Raw genomic sequence first — 20,031 nt, 5'->3', positions numbered from 1 at the left:
GCTGGAAAGTCAACCCCGCTGCGTGAAACATATGTGAGCCACCCTGTTTAATAAAGGGACTAAACCGAAGGAAAATGAACGAATGAATGAATGAATGAATGAAAATAACGAATAGCGTCCCTTATTTTGACATGCTAATACCTCACGCACGGATGTGACGCGTCCAATCGCCGCGTTCAGCAGGAATCACATGACCTCCTGTCAGCTGATCAAATCTTGCGTCTTGTCTGTCGGGGTCACAGCGATGCGACTATAAACATATAATCGTGACATTCAATATTACGACGCTATTCTTTGATTAATTGGACGATTTTAACAGCTAAGAGTCTCAGCAGATTGATCAAGTGTTTAAATTAAAGAAGAAAGATGTCGGGAAAAGAGCGGATCGACATTTTCCCCTCTAGAATGTGAGTATTGTTGCTCATACAGTCAATTAATTTCATTGATATTTGAAAAAACGACGTGACAGTGTCTGATATAGCGATATTTAATATGTTTATAGACTCAGAAATCAGTCAAAACACGATGATATTCGGTTTTGATTGCGCTGGAGTCCTCTTGGTATTATGATATATTAATTTAGCACCGACAAAACTTCATTATTTCATAGAATCAATTCATATTTGCGTATTATTGTTACACAATCTCATAACATTTATTAATCATGCTGTATGATATGTGTTTGAATGTATGTAACTTGTATAATGCAGATAGCATCAATATAAATAAATAATATTTAGCTATGACGATGTTTTGAGATATTTTGAAGATGAAACTTAGTTGTGCAGTAATTTTAGAGCTCTTCACAGAAGAGGAAGTCATATTCACAGTCATGTGAGCCCTTCCTCACTGTTGTACACAATCTGTTGACTATAGCTAAGTTATACGGGTGATTAGTATTGCGGGTGTTTACTAGCTAAATAACTCATTCATTCATTCATTTTCGGCTTAGTCCCTTTATTAATCTGGGGTTGCCACAGCGGAATGAACTGCCAACTTATCCAGCATATGTTTTACGTAGCGGATGCCCTTCTATATGCAACCTAACACCGGAAAACACCCATACACACTCACATTCACACACACATACACTACGGGTTATATGGTTCATCCCTTTGTCACATATAACAGGCCTGTAGCCAGCCTGGTGAAAAGTTTGGTTCTTTTTTTTCTCAAATAGTTGACCCTTTTGCAGTTATTCACCTTATTTTTTGTTCAATAATGAGGTTTAAATACTGCAATTTAGTGACATTTAAAGGACTGTTTTAGCTGAATTAGCTTTTCAGATAATCATCATAACCACAATAATATTTTGCTCAATATTTAGAATAAAAAAAATGAAAAATACTTGGTTTTAAAAAATACAAATGACATCATATATCATTAGAAAAAGAGGAGTTTGTTAATGTAAAATAAGGCCAGCACATTCAACTTTTCCTCAGTCAGAATTTGACTATCTGAATAATAGAAACATTAAAAATATCTCTGTCAATAAAGTAGAGCCTCACAATTTTTCTAAATCTCTTGTAAAAAAAAAATAATAATTAGAAGTTCATGAATAACAAAAACAGCCTTATTTATACAAATAACTAAAAGGTTTAAAGCATCAAATGCGACCCGTGTTAAAGTTAATTACAAGTTTAAGTTAATATTAACTTTAACAAGGGCCGCATTTGATGCTTTAAACCTTTTAGCTATTTATTTGTTCTTTCAAGAATAAGGTCCAAGATTCAGAATAAAAGTTACTTGTAGTACAGATGACTTGGCTTACGTCAAAGTCGGTGTTTTCTTGCACAGCTGGACGTTGGACTATAATTGTTTGCAGGGGTGTAGTGGACATTTTAAAAGTGTGTGTGTGGGGGGTGGGGGTTGCTGCTGTATGAAATCCAAAAGTTTACATTCTTAATTATCTGTTTTTAAATGGTCTGTCTTAAAAAGTTGTTTGCAGTTATTGGAAGTCTTCTTTGATGGGTTATTTTTAATATTTATGATGGCATAGCAGTCAAAATAAGACAAATGAGCTCATGTATGGGACAAATTCTGGATCTTATATCAGTAGGTCTTTCTCTTAATTGCATAATTGTGTATATAAAAACAAAATCAAACATGGAGAGCCTCAAAAACCCTTTTGTATGAGGAACTACTTTCTTCCATCTTGGATTTAAATCATAAGCTGGCAGTTAAACAGTTAAGAAAGCATCTTTTAAACTTTAGATCTGTAGTGTGTGCTTTTTGCTGGCTGTATGTGTGCGGAGTAATACACAGAGGGTAAAGAGGCTGTAGGAGTTCTGATATTGCAGAATATCGCACGGCTATCAGCCAATCAGATTTGAGAACCAGACAAAACTGTTGTATAAATAAATAAATATATATATATCAAATCTAATTATTCTTTGGACTGTGGGAGGAAACCCATGCAGAACGTGCAAACTCCACAAAGAAATGCCAACTGACCCAGCCAGGGCTCGAGCCAGCGAACTTCTAGCTGTGAGGCTAACGTGTTACCCACCACTGCACCACTGTGTTGCCCCTAAATAACTCACTCCCTCTATATCTATTTTCCATCTTTGCCTTTTGAATCATACATGATAAGTCTAAAATTACTTGTGTGTGTGTGTGTGTGTGTGTGTGTTTACTCTGGTTTTGTCTCTTCAGGGCTCAGACCATTATGAAAGCTCGTCTGAAAGGAGCTCAGACTGGCCGCAGTTTGCTGAAGAAGAAATCAGACGCTCTGTCAATGCGATTTCGGCAAATTCTGCGAAAAATCATTGAGGTTTAACACCACACCTGTGCTTTTATTTGACACAGTTGCTTTCATTTTAGTCACTGGCTTATAAAGAGCTCAAATAAATGTTTAAATCTCTCAGTAAATAGACTATTTACTTTTTAAACAGCTATATACGAACATCTTTAGGAATAGAAAGATATTACATTTTAATTCAAATGAGGTGTTGCAAAAGTAAATAAATACAAACTTCTAAATTCTATGTATTTTTTTGTGTTTTACTCTGTTAAAATGTATTAAAATTAAAATCAACTGTTATGGAAACAGCCAGATTTATTATAGCTATGATGTTAATATCACTTAAACAAATAGAACTGAATATTATTAGTTAATAACTATATTTAAACATTGTTTATATACGATTAAAGCTACTGATCAGATTACAGCAATGATTTTAAAATTCATCATTCATAACTTTTCTTTTCGGCTTAGTCCTTCCAGCTGCAACCTATCATTGGGAAACATCCATACACACTCATACACTACGGACAATTTAGCCTACCCAGTTCACCTGTACCGCATGTGTTTGGACTGTGGGGGAAACCGGAGCACCCGGAGGAAACCCACGCCAACATGGGGAGAACATGCAAACTTCACACAGATACGCCAACTGACCCTGTGGGGGCTCGAACCAGCGACCTTCTTGCTGTGAGGCAAATGTGCTACCCACTGAGCCACCATGCAGCCTTGATTTAAAAATTTTCTTTAATAATTTCCTCAAATATATTAATTTGAGTGTACTAATTTTTAATAATTATAATAATATTATAATTATTAAACAGTTATAGCTATTAAAATAAAAGCTTGCTCATCTAACATCTTTAGGAATAGAAAGATAACACATTTCAATTCAAATGAGGTAAAAAAAAAAAAAAAAAAACTAGTAATTTTTATATTTATTATGGTTCTTCAGATTTTTTCTCTCACTCTGTTAAATGTATTAATTTTAAAATCAACAGTAATGAAGATTATTACAGTTATGATGTTAATATCACTTAAATACAACTGAATACTATTAGTTAATAGCTCTATTTAAAAAATAGTTATAGCAACTAGTAATAGAATATGTATTCTAGTAAAAGAATATGATTTTAACATTTTCTTTATTATTTTCCCCTAACATATTCATTTGGGTGCACTAATTTTTGCACTGTGATCTTAGTTTTTTGCTCAATTAGTTCTAGTTTAGGCTTTGGTACTGACTAATTTAATGTACATGCAGATATATTACTATAAAGCATCCTATATAAAGTATTAATTTAAAACAAGAGATATGCAAGGAGTGTACTCATTATTCTGAGCAATATATACAGTTGAAGTCAGAATTATTAGCCCCCCTGGATTATCAGCACCCCTGTTTATTTTTTTCGCCAATTTCTGTTTAATGGAGGGAAGATTGTTTCAGCACATTTCTAAACATAATAGTTTTAAAAAATATTTCTAATAACTATTTATTTTATCTTTGTCATGATGACAGTAAATAATATTTTACTTGATATTTTTCAAGACACTTCTATACAGCCTAAAGATACATTTAAAGGCTTAACTAGGTTAATAAGGTGAACTAGGCAGGTTAGGGTAATTTGGCAAGTTATTCTATAATAATGGAAAAACAAAGTAGAAACAAATCAGAAAACAAATATAGCTTAAAGGGGAAAATCATTTTGTCCTTAAAATGTTTCTTAAAAAAATTAAAAACTGCTTTTATTCTAGCCGAAATAAAACAAATAAGACTTGTTTTTAGAAGAAAAAATATTATCAGACATACTGTGAAAATTTCCTTGCTCTGTCAAACATCATTTGGGAAATATTTAAAAAAGAAAAAAAAAAATCAAAAGGGGGCAAATAATTTTGACTTCAACTGTATACAGTTCCCTTCTTTTTCAAATATTTCCCAAATGACTTTAAACAGATTCAGGAATTTTTCACAGTATTTCCTATAATTTTTTTTTCTTCTGGAGAAAGTCTTGTTTGTTTTATATTGGCTAGAATAAAAGCAGTTCTTAATTTTTAAAACCCATTTTAAGGTCAATATTTGTTTTGGATAGTCGACAGAACAGCCCACTGTTATACAATGACTTGCCTAATTACCCTAACTTTACCCTAATTACCCTAGTTAAGCCTTTAAATGTCACTTTAAGCTGAATAGTGGTATCTTGAAGAATATCTAGTCGATTATTATGTGCTGTCATCATGGTTTTAATGTCTTTTTTCATCTTGCAGACTAAGACGCTGATGGGAGAGGTGATGAGAGAAGCTGCCTTTTCATTAGCTGAAGCTAAATTTGCTGCTGGTGACTTCAGGTAAATAAAAAATATCATGCAGCAATACTGTAGCTGCTGCTGAAAAAATGCAGATCTCATCAGATGTGTTTGCGTTTTGTACATCAGTACTACAGTCATTCAGAATGTGAACAAGGCCCAGGTGAAGGTCAGAGCAAAAAAAGACAACGTTGCAGGTTAGATTTATTAATATGATAATTTTTTTTGATAACTTTTTTAAAAAATATTATATATATATATATATATATATATATATATATATATATATATATATATATATATATATATATTTTTTTTTTTTTAATTTTTAAAAAAAAAATTTTTATCACTATCCTGCATGATCATGATATATTGAATATCAGCATGTCTAAATGAGCGTTGTCTGTTTGTTGTCAGGAGTGACTCTGCCAGTGTTTGAGCATTATCAGGAGGGAGGAGACAGTAAGAGTCCTCTTCTCTTCATGTTTAAAAGCAAATAGAGATACTGGAGATCATATCATTACAGGGGTATTTTGCTCTGTGCAGGTTATGAGCTGACGGGTCTGGCCAGAGGTGGAGAACAGCTGTCTCGACTCAAGAGGAACTACGCTAAAGCTGTGGAGCTGCTGGTGGAGCTCGCCTCACTGCAGGTCACTATCGCTTTGTGCATATTATAACCATGCTTGAATCTGATTGGCTGATGAGCATTCTCATGTGTGTCATTGTTTTGAGGCAGGTTTTTTCCAGAACATTTACATTCTCTGTTCCTAAAATAAATAAATAAATACCAAAAAAAAAAAAATGTGTTGCTTTAAACATATTTTACCATGCTTGATTCTGATTGGCTGATTTGCATTCTAAGGCGTGCCGTTATTTTCAAATAAACACACATGTAAAGTAGTTCCGGCAAGTTTTGAGGTCATTGCAGCTACATATTTACTACGCTAAATGATTTCAGTTATTTATGTATTCATTTTGTAATTTTTCGGTGATGTTTGTGGTGATGCTATAGGTTCACAAACTGCAAATACAAACGTATTTGGCAATACAATAAAACTTTTTACATACAGAAAAATGAGCTAATAAATAGTCCATTCATGCAAAAGATCCGAAAAAATGACTGTATTTAAGGGAATAGGTGAAAATGTGAGGTTAATTTACTTAAACCTCAGACAATGCAAGATGAACGTGACAATTTTTCTGTTGTAGAGCATTAAATAGTTCTATTAACCGAAGCTGTGGTGATTAGTTAAATAATTAAATAATTAGTAGGTGATTAGCTAAATTAAGCTAAACTAATTAAATACCCATAGCTCCTTTAATACATTGAGGGAAAAAGATCAGTATGTGCAAGAAACTGATCACTATTTTAACTATTATTATAGTGCAGGGCTGTTGAATGCTTGATTTTGATTGGCTGATGAGCATAATAAGGCGTGTCGTTATTTTGAGGACAGTTTATTTCCAGAACCTTTACGTTCTCTGTTGCTAAAAAATACAATAATAAATACAACAAAACATGTATTGTGATAAACATTATGATATTTCACCACGGGTTTGCTGAATGCTTGATTCTGATTCTAAGGTGTGCCGTTAGTTTGAGGTAAAAATAGTGAGATTTGCATCGCATTTTTGATTATTAAGAAGCCATTTCTTAAAATAATTTAAAAGATACACGTTCTCTAACAGATTGTGGTATCAAATTACACAGGACAGGTGCATAAAATCTGAGGGGCTTGCCATAAGTTGTTGAAATAAAAGTTTTTTTTTTTGGTGTAGCAAAATTTCAGTCAATATGTGCTGTAATTAATTCTCCTACAGACCTCTTTTGTGACTCTGGACGAGGCTATAAAGATCACGAACCGGCGTGTGAATGCCATCGAGCATGGTGAGATCTCACTCACTCACACACACACACACACACACACACACACACACACACACACACACACAAACACATATATATATATATATATATATATATATATATATATATATATATATATATATATATATATATATATATATATGAAGCTTCATACAGCTTTAAGAACAGGTACTAATGTGACTCTTGTGTTTTGTCCTCGCAGTGATTATTCCCAGAATTGAGCGCACTCTCACCTACATCATTACTGAGCTGGATGAGCGAGAGAGAGAGGAGTTTTACAGGTGAGATCGCAAATGCAATATTAAAATGTGTGTGTGTGATATATGTATGTATATATATATATATATATATGTATGTATAAATAAAAACGAATTGTCTTTGTCATGATGACAGCACATAATATTTGACCAGATATTCTTCAAGACACTAGTATTCAGCTTAAAGTGACATTTAAAGGCTTAACTAGGGTAATTAGGGTAAAGTTAGGGTAATTAGGCAAGTCATTGTATAGCAGTGGTTTGTTCTGTAGACTATCCAAAACAAATATTGCTTAAGGGGGCGAATAATATTAAGCTTAAAATGGCTTTTAAAAATAGAGGAAAAAATATTACTGGAAATACTGTGAAAAATTCCATAATCGGTTAAATATCACTTAATAAAGTGCACAAGAGGGCAACATTTGCTCTCAACTAATGCATGAATAATTTCAGGCTTGACTAATATATATTTATATATATTTGAAAAAAGTCAACATTTGAAGTGAATCAAAAACATTTTCAAAACGAATATTTTACCACGGATGTGTTGAATGCTTGATTCTAATTGGCTGATGAGCATTCTAAGGTGTGCCGTTATTTTGAGGTAGGTTTATTTTCAGAACCTTTACATTCTTTGTTCCTAAAAGAAAAAAATAAATAAATAAATACAACAAAAATGTGTTGCTTTAAATGTAATATATTTCACCATGTGTCTGCTGAATGCTCGATTCTGATTGGCTGATGAGCATTCTAAGGGGTCAATCACACTGAACGCAATATTCCGTTCTGAAAACACGAGGCGTACCACACTGCCGCGTTGCGCTTTTTATGTCGCTAGGCAACGACTGAATCAGCTGCATATTGTACACGAATGTTGCTGTTTATATTGTTATATTTTTAATATTTAACAATATTGTGACATTTATAATTGGTGAGTCATAGAGCTCCGGATAACGCAAAACAGCAACCATTAGTCTGTCCTCTATCTTCAAAAGTCTCCACAGTTATCTTAACACAAACACTGCAGGCACCTCAATGGAAACCCCGCCTCTGCTTTCAATTGATTGGAGAATGAAAAAGATCAGAGTGACGTAGCACGCCTTTTTTCGCTCAGAGATCACCTTTTTCAACTGTGACGACAAAAACATGAGGTGCGCAAGGCACATAAGTAGCGCGCAAAACGCTTGCCGCCATTAGTGAACCATTCAAAAGTGCACCTCTCAGTGCAAAAAGTGTGCTCCACGTGATCGTCCTGTAAAGCTGCTTTTCCACAGCACATGACAAGCGACAGACAAAGGTAATTTAAAACTAAATACAAAATAAAATATTTGACCTCCTGCGACTAGACCATATGCGACCGGCGGACTCGATCTGATGTATTTCAGTGTTGTCCAAGCAGGTCCATGCATGCGGGATGAGAAATAGTAGTTTTTTAGTTTTTTTTTTTAATCAGAAAAGTCTATATTATAAATGAGTAATAAAAACTATTATTTTAATGTTGTCTCCATATTACCTCCAAAATGTTTAGTGGTCTTTGAGTTTCTAGTATCCATTTATTCAATCAACCATGGTGAATTCGCATCATTCGCCCCGCACCATTCGTGCCGCAGGATGTCTATTCGCGCGTTTGCAGTTACTTAAAGGGTCACGAAACACTAAAACACATTTTTTGAGCTGTTGACAGTGGTATATGTGTCCCACACTGCTATAAACACTATTAGGACACCTATATCTCACTAAAAAGTGAAAATTGTTTTTTTTTGCGTTATTTTGAGCAAATTCGTACTTCCGGTTTAAAACTAATTTTTGAAGCTGCGTCATGGCCATGAGATCATAGCGTGTATTCCAGCGTGGAGACTGGACGTCTGTACCTGGGAGTCCCGTATAACGTCTGAGTGTGTTGCATTTATTTATGAGTAAGGCTTGGTTCAAACCAATCAGCGCGCTCCATTATGTATGCGCTGCAACTTCATTAATATGCATGCTAGCTTTCTTAGGGTGCTTTCTACACTTTTGTTTCGGAACGTGTCTCGTTTGCCCAGTTAGCGCGGTTCGATTGGCATATGTGAACAGGGCAATCGCGCTCTGTTCCGCGCTAAAGTAATCGCTCCGAGATCGCTTGAATGAGGTGGTCTCGGCTCGATTGAAACGAACCCTGGAGCGATTGCAGTGAGAAAGCGATCAGATCCGAGCGCGGTTATATCACAGTGTTTTATGGATATGTAATAGGCTTACGGCTATATGAAGAGAGATTCATGAGTAGGGCGGGAAGTTTCGCGAGTCTCCGGATGCCCGCAAACGAGTGATGATCTCCCGGTTATCTCTCTTCTCCCTCCCGGTCCTCAAATAGGCTACGTCGCGCACCCTTCTCACCCCTCCCCACCGCATCTCTCCTCAGACACGTCGCGGGTCACCCTGTCAATCACCACCAAACCACCACCTCTCCTGACAGCTTAGCGGGACGCTGCAAAATAAACCCCCAAAACCCTGACACTCTGACCAATGTGAGGAGAGTTTACTCGCACGTGACTTGTTTTAGCTCTTTTGGTCCGTTTAGAAACTTTGCAGTGTGAAAGCGAACCGCTCCAAGAGCAAAGAGCAACAATGTAACAATTGTAATCTCTGTTTCAGAACAACTGAATCGATTCACAGGTGTGAAAGCCCCCTTAGACTGTACCTGAATTAGTGTTCAGACGGCAGAGATATAACACACGTTGTGTTGCCAAAAGTTGTGGGAAAAAAATAGGAATTGTTTGGAGAAACGGGTCGCCAGTGTTGCTTTTATAATGTGAAGGTTTTGTGTCATTTTCTATCTATGAGAGCATTGCTGGACTCATGTGTGGATCTGTAGACGTGACGCGCGGCAGAATTGCGTTTGTTTGGAACATTTTTTTTTTTTACTCGCCAGCATTTCTCATCAGTGGTGAGATCCGGATTTTCCCTTCCCCGACACTCCCACCCAAACAGAGCTAGACACACCCACTTTCCTGAATTTTTCCAAACTGGAGGTTTAAAAACAACCTGCTGAAACGGGGGGGGGGGTGGGGGGGGGGGGTTTCATGGCCCTTTAACATTTAAATCACTTGACGCTTCTTCTGCGTCTGGTGTGAACACAGCATCAGGCTTGCTATTTTGAGGCAGGTTTTTTTTAGAACCTTTACAAGCTGTTCCTAAAAAATGTAACAATAAATACAACAAAAAACGTGTTTCTTTCAACTTTATATGATAATTTACCATGGGTGTGTTGAATGCTTAATTCTGATTGGCTAATGAGCATTCCAGGGCGTCCAATTATTTCGAGCAAGGCCTATTTCCAGAACCTTTACATTCTCTGTTCCTAAAAAAATATATACATAATAATGAATTCAACAAAACAATGTTGCTTTAAACTATATATGATATTTTACCACAAGTCTGCTAAATGCTTGATTCTGATTGGCTGATGAGCATTCTAAGGTGAGTTGTTATTTTGAGAATGGTGGATCCACTTCAAATGTTGACTACTATATTTACTCACATTTACATCAGTAAATAAACGTAATAATGAGATAAAAATCTGCAGAATTCAAACATACTCATCGCACCAAACACAATAAAGTGAAAATAAGATTTTGCAGCATATTCACCCATGCTTCATCCTTCATCTTCCACATCTCAGGCTGAAGAAGATCCAGGAGAAGAAGAAGCAGCTCCGCGAGCGGACGGAGAAGGAGATCGCCAAACGCCTGGCAGCTTTAGGGCCGATTGCAGAGCCCACAAACATGCTGACGGAGGAGGCCGATGAGGACCTGCTGTTTGAATGAGCTCAAATATCCTACGGGCGCTGAGAGATCTTAACGTGCTGCAAAAAGCATAAGAAAGCATATGCAATTACGAAAAAACACCAGCAGATTAAGACAAGATCCCAACAAACGTGTTGCAAATCTTCATAACCCAAACATATTAATAAGCTGCGCTGCATGTTCTCACAATGCAAACAAATGAATGAGCTGCATTTTCTCACAACACATGCGAATAGCAGGGATCACAACAGAAATGACTCAAGGGGACTCCAAAATACATGACAGACCCGGCTGGGATTTGTGACTCTTGCTCAGTGCAGTTGCAGGTGATCTTTGAAAGGTTAAGGTTTTGTTTATTTTAACATCCCGATTACACCATTCCCATGTGTTTTGTTTATAATCAGCCTCGATAACCTTAACCAAAATAGCCGGGTCTGTCACATTTCAGGTTCCTCTTGAATCATTTCCGTTGTGTTGCATGCTATTTGCATGTGTTGTGAGAAAATGCAGGCGTTTTTTTCTCAATGGGTTTGCGTTGTGACGATTTGCAACACGTTTGCTGAGGATCTTTTCTTAATTTGCTGGCGCTTTCTGTTAACCGGGGTGTCCAAAGTCGGTCCCCGAGGGCCGGTGTCCTGGAGAGTTCAGCTCCAACCCTAATCAAACACACCTGAACCAGCTAATCAAGCTCCTACTAGATACTAGAAACGTCCCGGCAGGTGTGCTGAAGCAAGTTAAAGCTAAACTCAGCAGGACACCGGCCCTCCAGGACTGAGTTTGGACACCTCTGCTGTAAACGCATGCGTTTTCCTAAATTGAAGCACGTTAAGCGCTCTCAGCTTCCTCTGCTTTCCATGTGTGGTGAACAGACGAAGCTCTTGTTTTGTGTATATGTCAGTGCTGTGTCACTTTTTTGGTTTGTTCAGGGTGATTAGAGTATTACTGTAAAACGTGATGATCAAGGAAAGACGCTAGAAGGGTTTTTAACTCGACACAAAGCAAAAGCTGTAAGATAGCTCAACATGAATTCATTCCATGCAGCTGTGCACATCTCCTGCAGATCTTATTGCATGCATGTGTTAACCCAGTGCTCCCTTCTCCGTTAACTATAGTGTGTGTGATAAATGAGTGGAAATATTTCAATGTTAAACAATCCTTACCAAACATCAGCGGTGATTCTTCTCCATGTTCTGTCTCTTCAGTGCAAGTGCGAACCCTTAAACCCGTGCGAAACCATTTTCCTGTTTGATTTCATTTCAATAAATGTTGTAAATGGTCATTCATTCAGTTTCTTGTCGGCTTAGTCCCTTTATTATTCTGGGGTCACCACAGCAGAATGAGCCGCCAACTTATCCAGCAAGTTTTTACACAGCGGATGCCCTTCCAGCCGCAACCCATCTCTGGGAAACATCCACACACACACACACATACACTACGGACAATTTAGCCTACCCAATTCACCTGTACCACATGTCTTTGGACTGTGGGGTACATGTGTAATGACAATAAAGTTGAATCTAATCTAATCTAAACCGCAGCACCCGGAGGAAACCCACGGGAATGCAGGGAGAACATGCAAACTCCACACAGAAACGCCAACTGAGCCGAAAATCAAACCAGCGACCTTCTTGCTGTGAGGCGAACGTGCCACCCACTGCGCCGCCTGTAAATGGTCATTTGCTCGTAATTATTACTATGAATGTTTTGCTGTTTGGGTGCTAAAAAGTAATATTTAACTTTCTAGGGCTTAGTGGCCACATACGTGGACAGCACATTTTAGCTCTTAAGTGGCTATTTAAGATACTTTGAATGTTTTATAATTTGTTACAGACACACGGTGTCATCCTGCAAATGTTTTGCAGCATATGAAATGTCCCAAACCCTATTTTTAACTGTCCAAAATGATGAAAAAAATGTTGTTTTTACTCTCTGATGGTCAAAGCAAGTAAAAAAAATCTGTTAAATATGCTTAAAAAAATTAGTGAAAAAGTGTATGTAAATTCGGACCACCAGTTCTCATATATGGACATCATTTTTCTCTAAAAGCACATCAAATCAAAAGATGATACTTAGATTTTTATTCTAATTAGGTTCCAATAAGCTCCAACAGCAAAGAGAAATAATGCATTAACGCAACTAAAAAAACACCTTGAGCCTTAAGAGGTTAAAGTGGAGCTATTATGCAAAAATCACTTTTATAAGGAGTTTAAACAGTTGTGTGGCAACACTGTAACTATAACCAGTTTCTAAGTCTATTTTTTTAATAATCAGACTTGATAAAAACAGTCTGCAGAAACACTTTGATTGACATTCTCCTTTTGTGCTTGTTATCAGAGGGGAAACGCCCGCCCACTAGTGACAATCCCTCCCTCAATGGTGCAAAAACAGCCACCAACATGACGAAAGGGGAGTCAATTTAAACAGTGAACAAGGGTTGTCAGTGTCGAGGCATTATAAAAGTCACTTATACCAGTGCTTCTCAACCTTTTTTCACCAAGAACCACCTCAGAAAAAAAAAATGTCTCTCCAAGTACCACCATAATGACCAGTACTGAAGTACAGAAGCATAGCAGGCCTAATTAAGCAACTACAGCTGTGCACAGTTCAAAAACAAGGCAGATTAATTCCTATTATTAAGAATATGTATTATTATCAGACACTTGAAACATTATGAATAGCTTGAACATTAGCTGTGCTTGCAGACAAAAGGAAAATCTTCATTTAAATTAAAATGTGTTAATTACAGGGTTCAACGCTAGGTTTTTTCTTTTCCCACTGGCCTAATCAGAGTAGTTCAAGTTTTTACTTATTTTCTCTGGCCGCACCAAAAAATGAAGTTAGCCATTTAGTTATTCAGCATAACTTTTCTTTAAATACAACTGACAATTTAAAAATGATTTAATTTAAACGCAATACTCATTAGATTAATTAAAGTGAATAGTTTAATGTGTGGTTCAGTTGAAAACTACAACAATTTTATGATTTTTGTTCGTTTAAATCCCACCAAAATGCCTAATTTTAGAAACCGGCTCATTACATCAGTCTATACTACAGTCATCATTTTTAGTTTTTCATTTATTTGTAAACCTACATTTAAAATGCAGTTCATTTCTTGTTCCCAGTTAATCCATCAACATAATAATCAAATTAGCCCACGTTTTGATCAATTATGGCCTTTGAGTTGTTGTTTTTTTTTTAAATGTAGACTAAGAATGCTAAAGAAAGTCTATGAAGGGGGTCCGTGCAGGGGTGCATTTCTCGTCACAACAACGGGACTGCAGTCAGATCATGAAGCAGTGTTGGTCTTTCTTTCGAGGTGTTTAAATGAACAAAACAATTGGTCTGAAACAAAATATAAGATTTAAATATGGAACAATGATCAGATGGTAATTGCGGTAAATTCTCCTAACACACGGTAATATTTCAGCATGCTTTCACTTTCATATTAAACGCACATTTGCGGATAGAAATGACATCCCGCCCTACTCATCATTCTTTCTTCATATAGCCGTATAAATGGCCATTACACAACCATAATACACAGTATTACAGCCTGGTTCGTTGGATCGTTTTGTTTCACTACAATCGATCCGCTCAATCGAGCCAAGACCACCTCATTCTAGCAATCTCAGATCGGTTGATTTGCCGCGGACTCGAGCACGATTGCGGGATTCACATATGCCACACAATCTGCGCTTACTGGGCAAACGAGACCGGTTCCGAAACAAACGTCTGCATTAAAGCACGCAACTGGCAAACAGTCGCAGCCAAATTAACCTTTAGTGACAAGGCAGCACTGGCCCCGATCGGGCCGGTAACCATTCTGTATACTCTCCCGATTGTCTCTGGTCTCTTCTCAGTCCTTATTGTTTAGCCCTGATTTATAAATGACACTGTTCTTACAAAGTAAAACAAAAACTGCTGTACTTGTAAAGTATTAATGTATAGTAGCCTATATTCATCAAAACCTGGAAATGATGCTTGGACCTGATAAATATAGGCTATATGTCATACAGTTGAAGTCAGAATTATTAGCCCCCCTCAATTATTAGCCCGTTTATTTCTCTTTAACGGGGAACAGATTTTTTCAACACATTTCTAAACACATAATAGTTTGAATAACTCATTTCTAATAACTGATTTATTTCATCTTTGCCATTATGACAGTAAATAATATTTGACTAGATATTCTTCAAGATACTAGTATTAAACTTAAAATTACATTTAAAGACTTAACTAGGGTAATTAGGGTAACTAGGCAGGTTAGGGTAATTAGGCAAGTTATTGTATAACGATGGTTTTCTCTGTAGACTATTGAAAAAAAATAGCTTAAAGGGGCTAATAATTTTGACCTTAAAATGTTTTTTGAAAAATTAAAAACTGCTTTTATTCTAGCCGAAATAAAACAAATAAGACTTTCTCCAGAAGAAAAAAATATTAACAGACATACTGTGAAAATGTCCTTGCTCTGTTAAACATCACTTAGGAAATATTTAAAAAAAGAAAAGAAAAAAAAATCAAAGGGGGGCTTGTAATTCTGTATATATACAATTTTTTATACATTTTAAAATAAGCTGCATGTACAGATGACATTTAAATATTTTTGAAACATGAACATGAACTTGCATTTCAAATATATAATTTGGAATAACAATTAAATTAGATCTGCTGCACGTCATTTACAGTAGGCCTACTGTATGTGTGTCAGAAAAGCGAGTGATTAAATGCGTACAGTGCTGGACCAATTCATACGTGCGCTATTTTCGTGATTTGGTGTGAATGAGATGACATCTTAAGTGAACTGTGAAGTTTGCGTTAACTGTGCTCCGACGGCTGTTTTCAAACAGACTCTGGTACAGTTCGTGGTTCCTCCATCTATGCACACGGATACTAAGGGTCTACTCACACTCTGCTATCTGTACCATGCCCAGGCCTGTTTCCCGGATCGTTTGAGAAGTGTGAGTGCGCTGAATCGGGCTCAAGCACGGTTCACTTGGCCGGCCCTGGCCCGGTTGGAAGAGGTGTGCCTGAGCGCGGTTCACTTGGGCTTTGGCGCTGTACGCTTGTAGTATGAGTGCAAAACGCGCTAAGCCCTGAAAGCTACTGAAAGCGAGACGTGACTTTTAAGGGGCTGTTTGATATGGATTTATTAATCATTCTTACTGTTCAGTGAACGCAAACTGCCGTAGTTTATTAAAGACGAGAACTCCTCACAGCACGACAGCTGCACCTTCAGCAGACCTCCTCATTCCTGCAGCTCGTGAGCTTTATGATTGTTTATGAGCGCCAAAAGTGGCGGATCTGTTCGGTGAAATATCTGACTGCGTGTCCCCGCATCCCTAAGGACTGTTTGGTGAAATATTTGACTGCATGTCACTGCATATCAAACGACTGAAACGATATAACTAGAGAAATCTCCACTGTGCTGCTGAGTGACAGCGCTTCTCACTGAACAGCGCAGCATCGATGACGTAAGCGTGCCGAGGTCCCGATTGGGGTGTGAGTGTGGGCCGTCGGGGGAGACGGGAGGGGGGACAAGCGTGCTTTGGCCCGGTTCGAGGCAACTGTACCTAGTGTGAGTACGGCCTAACTTTCATTATATTCTACCTCTATGCTTCAACTATGGCAAAGTTTGAGTCTGTTCTTTGTCTCACGCCAATTGAATCCCATCCACAATAATTCGCCTAAATCTGAGGTAACAAATTAAAACGAAAGCCACGCTGCTTTACAAAACAAAAACCTTTATACGTCAAAAACACACATTATAACTACCAGCAGACATTTGAACACATTTGTAATAATTATGATGCAGCATGGGGATAAATCCTGAGTTTGCAGTAAATGAAATGCCAACACAACAGCACCGGTCTGCAGAAGGGCTTCTCTAGCACATGCGTATCTGCTCGCCAAGCACTGCGCGCATCTTCCTCTGGCTCTACGCCAAGCAATTTTTTTACATCTGATGATGCACTAAAGTGAACATTCTAAGCACACCGGTGTACGCTACAGGGAACAACCAATGTTGTCTGATCACATGAGTCTCGGCATTATCGTACGTGTCAAAGGGTTAAAAGTTGGTTAGAACAAAAACTCCTTTTAGTATGGAAAATATTCCTTCTATCGCGTGCTTTTGCTTTTAGTTAGAAAACGATTCAAGTTTTCATCAGCCTTAAATCAGCCTTTAGGTTTAATAGTCAGCTTCATCAGAGCCGAGTGAAAATGTATTTTGATCCAGAAGTGCAATACCTAGTTCAACCACTGGGTGCCAAACTTAAACACTGCACCTTTAATACTGCGAATATTCAATCAGGTATGTTCTGGAAAGTTACGAACAAACATTCTGAACTTTTAGAGACAACAGAAACTTTATTAACCCGCTCATTCAGAGTTTTCTGGTCTTCAATGTTTTTAAAACATCATTGCACAAACAAAACGAATATCTATACATTGTTCTTGGAACGTTTTATTCTAAAACATCTTATTTTGACATCCATCTAACATTTTTTAATGCTACTTGTTTTTGGTACATTCACAAAACATTTAATGTCAAATTTCCATATGATTTGCAAAAATATAAAAGGGAACGTGGCTGTAAATATCATAACTTATACATTTTTAAAATATTTTTAATGTTTACAGGATATAAAAAAAGTTTTCTTAAAGGAAAAGTTTGATATAATATTTGCTGTTCAAATACTAACAGCAATGTGTTTGGGTGATTTTTTTTTCTCTAGTAGGATGTTAAAGAAAGTTTTACGCTAAAACCGTGGTTCTTAGTGATTCTTAAATTGCAAGTCAAGCTATGTGGCTATAACGGCATTAAAACACACGTACAGACACAAATCAATTTATACATATATTGAACTCTGACTGCCAAAATACCAGTAGCCCTTGACCTTTGTTTTGTGAATCAACAAAGACCACAGTTTCAGCTAAAAATCTTTAATATTCTACGTTTAACCAAAAAGTGGGTGGACTAAAGTGGAAAATGAATGAATTTAATTTTAAGAAATTAATTTTTAAGCTGGGAAGGCAGATGTTAAAAAACCAAACACTTTAAAAGACTGCACAGCTATTATACACATAACGCAAACATAACCGTAGGTAACATCTGAAGTGGATCAAACAATACATTCATATTATTATAGTTTTGATTTATTCATTAAGCAAGAGGAAACTAATACATGGAAATATATGCAAATTACATGACATACAAGTTCATATTAGGATGTCATATATTCAACATTTCAAACTATAGCAAAAATGCAGAAAATATAGCAAAAAATAAAATTAGGCCCACAAATACGTGTATTTTTTTTCAAACATAATATAGCCTACATGAATACATATAAAATTAATTTGTTAAAATGTCATACAGTTAATATATTTGAATGTACATATTGTAATGGTAGAAAAAATATGTAAACATCCCTTTTTGCGATATTTTTAAATATAGCATATTATATAGGCCTATGTGAAACCCAGATAGAAACGTATGTCATGTAATTTGCACAAATGGCATATTACACACTAATTGTGATCCACTTCACATGCAGTACACACCAAAAATATCTGTCCATTAGCAGTTTTCCCTATTCTGTAATTTATTTTTCTCATTTATTTATGCTTTTGAATTGATTTATGGGAGCTTGATATTTCTTTCAACAACTTTTAACCTTGAAAATTTAAAAAAGGTGACATTTTTAAACATCTCCCAGCTGAAAAATCCATCTTAAACCAGCCTAAACTGGTTGGCTGGTTTTAGCTGGTTAACCAGCCAGGTTTTAGAGAGGTTTTGAGCATTTTGAGGCTGGTTTCCAGCCATTTCCAGCCTGGTCTTAGCTGGTCAGGCTGGAAAGTGACCAGCTAAAACAAACTAAAACCAGCTTGACCAGGCAGGTTTAAGCTGGACACAGCTGGTTTTGACTGAGCTCCCAGCCTGGTTAGGCTGGTTTTAGCTGATCATTTCCCAGCCTGACCAGCTAAGACCAGGCTGGAAACCAGCCTGGAAATGACCAAAACCCCGCAAAACCAGGCTGGCCAACCAGCTAAAACCAGCTTGTGCTGCTTTAAGCTGTTTTTTTTTTCAGCAGGGCTTTAATAGTTCAAGTAATACATCATTTACAAAAACCTTGAAATAAACTGGCAGTACATCTTCTGTCATTTTACATGGTTGTTTCTCTATATATCATTTATTATAGGCATACATGTTAGTCTATTTCAAGCTACTAAAATGTCAACAAAAAGTCACTTTAATTTTGTACATAAAAACAGAAGTGACATAGCAAAAATCAAGGTCCCATAATGCAATTCGCAACCTTAGATAAACAGAAAACACTTGTAGATCACAAAATATGGAAACTATTATTTAACAGATATATTTCTTTACAAAGTAGTCCACAACCTTATTAGACGATTTCGACTTCATACCTTTTTGGCGCCAAAACAGCGCCATTATTTAACATTCTCAGCTTGAAGACGGACTAAAAATGCAATAATGCGGTGTTGTTTTAGCGATTCCAGGCTGAAGGGATCCACTGCGGCTCGTTGTCCAGCTTCTGGATGATACTCAGGAGCTCACAGACGCTTTTTTCCGGCTCGTTATTCGTGATGAAGGTGTCAAACAGGTGACCGTAACTGTCCTCCATTTCACGCGCCTTCTCCATCATCTCTCTCACATCCTCGGGCTGCCAAACACGCACGACAGGGAACAAAACAATAAACACTAGTCCGTCAAATGTAACTAAATGCTGCTGTAGCTACGTCAAAAGGTTAACCTTTAAAAGTTTAGCGACACAAGAATAGACAGGCTAGAAAAAAAAAATTCAGGATTCCGCGCTGAAACAAGGCAAGGCATAATTTTTTATATTAATTTAAACTTTTACATTTTAAAGCAGCCCGTTTTATGTGTTAATATGATGATCTATGCTAACAAAAACAAAAAAATAGCTGTATTTTAGTGCAATTTATGACTAATGTTACATATAAGCTTCCATTAAAAGTAACTATCAATACATTTGCTACAGTATAAAGTTTATTACATTAGTCTTTTAAAATA

At 36.7% G+C, this 20,031-nt stretch overlaps 2 protein-coding genes across 12 annotated transcripts in view; one reads left to right on the top strand and one right to left on the bottom strand.

The window, feature by feature from the left end:
* Nucleotides 1–188: 188 nt before the first annotated feature.
* atp6v1d (ATPase H+ transporting V1 subunit D) lies at nt 189–12,252 on the top strand. 3 transcript variants are annotated; one of them, XR_012395431.1, is made up of 10 exons: nt 208–407; nt 2,656–2,773; nt 5,009–5,088; nt 5,176–5,243; nt 5,464–5,508; nt 5,593–5,696; nt 6,868–6,934; nt 7,137–7,215; nt 10,850–11,585; nt 11,727–12,252. XR_012395431.1 is itself a non-coding variant. In XM_073932234.1 (10 exons), the coding sequence occupies exons 1-9, from the start codon at nt 367–369 to the stop codon at nt 10,992–10,994; spliced, it is 747 nt and encodes a 248-aa protein (XP_073788335.1). In that variant the 5' UTR covers nt 208–366; the 3' UTR covers nt 10,995–11,029; nt 11,743–12,252. The 3 variants fall into 3 exon arrangements, 2 of the variants coding, with proteins under 2 accessions (NP_001161426.1, XP_073788335.1); XM_073932234.1 differs by having other exon boundaries at nt 10,850–11,029; nt 11,743–12,252; NM_001167954.1 differs by having other exon boundaries at nt 189–407; nt 10,850–12,250.
* Nucleotides 12,253–17,319: 5,067 nt separating this feature from the next.
* pals1b (protein associated with LIN7 1, MAGUK p55 family member b) overlaps nt 17,320–20,031 on the bottom strand; it is a 77,734-nt gene continuing 75,022 nt past the window's right edge. For 3 of the 9 annotated variants that reach the window (XR_012395334.1, XR_012395341.1, XR_012395342.1), the window contains 2 exons: nt 18,979–19,660; nt 17,320–18,805 (listed from right to left, as the gene is read on the bottom strand). Coding sequence is in view for 3 of the 9 variants with exons in the window: in XM_073932121.1 (XP_073788222.1) it covers nt 19,484–19,660 (177 nt within the window). In the remaining 6 variants the exon portion in view is untranslated. Of the gene's footprint in view, nt 19,661–20,031 lie in introns of all 9 variants that reach the window. The other 6 variants (XR_012395335.1, XR_012395343.1, XM_073932121.1 and 3 more) reach the window with 4 other exon arrangements.

Source organism: Danio rerio, chromosome 20, assembly GCF_049306965.1.
Source record: "Danio rerio strain Tuebingen ecotype United States chromosome 20, GRCz12tu, whole genome shotgun sequence".
NCBI classification, from domain to species: Eukaryota; Metazoa; Chordata; class Actinopteri; order Cypriniformes; family Danionidae; genus Danio; species Danio rerio.
The sequence above is the reverse complement of the archived record's forward strand: the minus strand, read 5'-3'. Positions and strand labels throughout refer to the sequence as shown.

Bases quoted from the DNA above. Each gene is read 5' to 3' on its own strand.
- atp6v1d (XM_073932234.1), top strand. From the start codon at position 367: ATGTCGGGAAAAGAGCGGATCGACATTTTCCCCTCTAGAAT. The intron at 2,774-5,008 runs GTTTAACACCAC...TTCATCTTGCAG, and splicing joins TTCTGCGAAAAATCATTGAG to ACTAAGACGCTGATGGGAGA. The intron at 5,244-5,463 runs GTTAGATTTATT...GTTTGTTGTCAG, and splicing joins AAAAAAAGACAACGTTGCAG to GAGTGACTCTGCCAGTGTTT.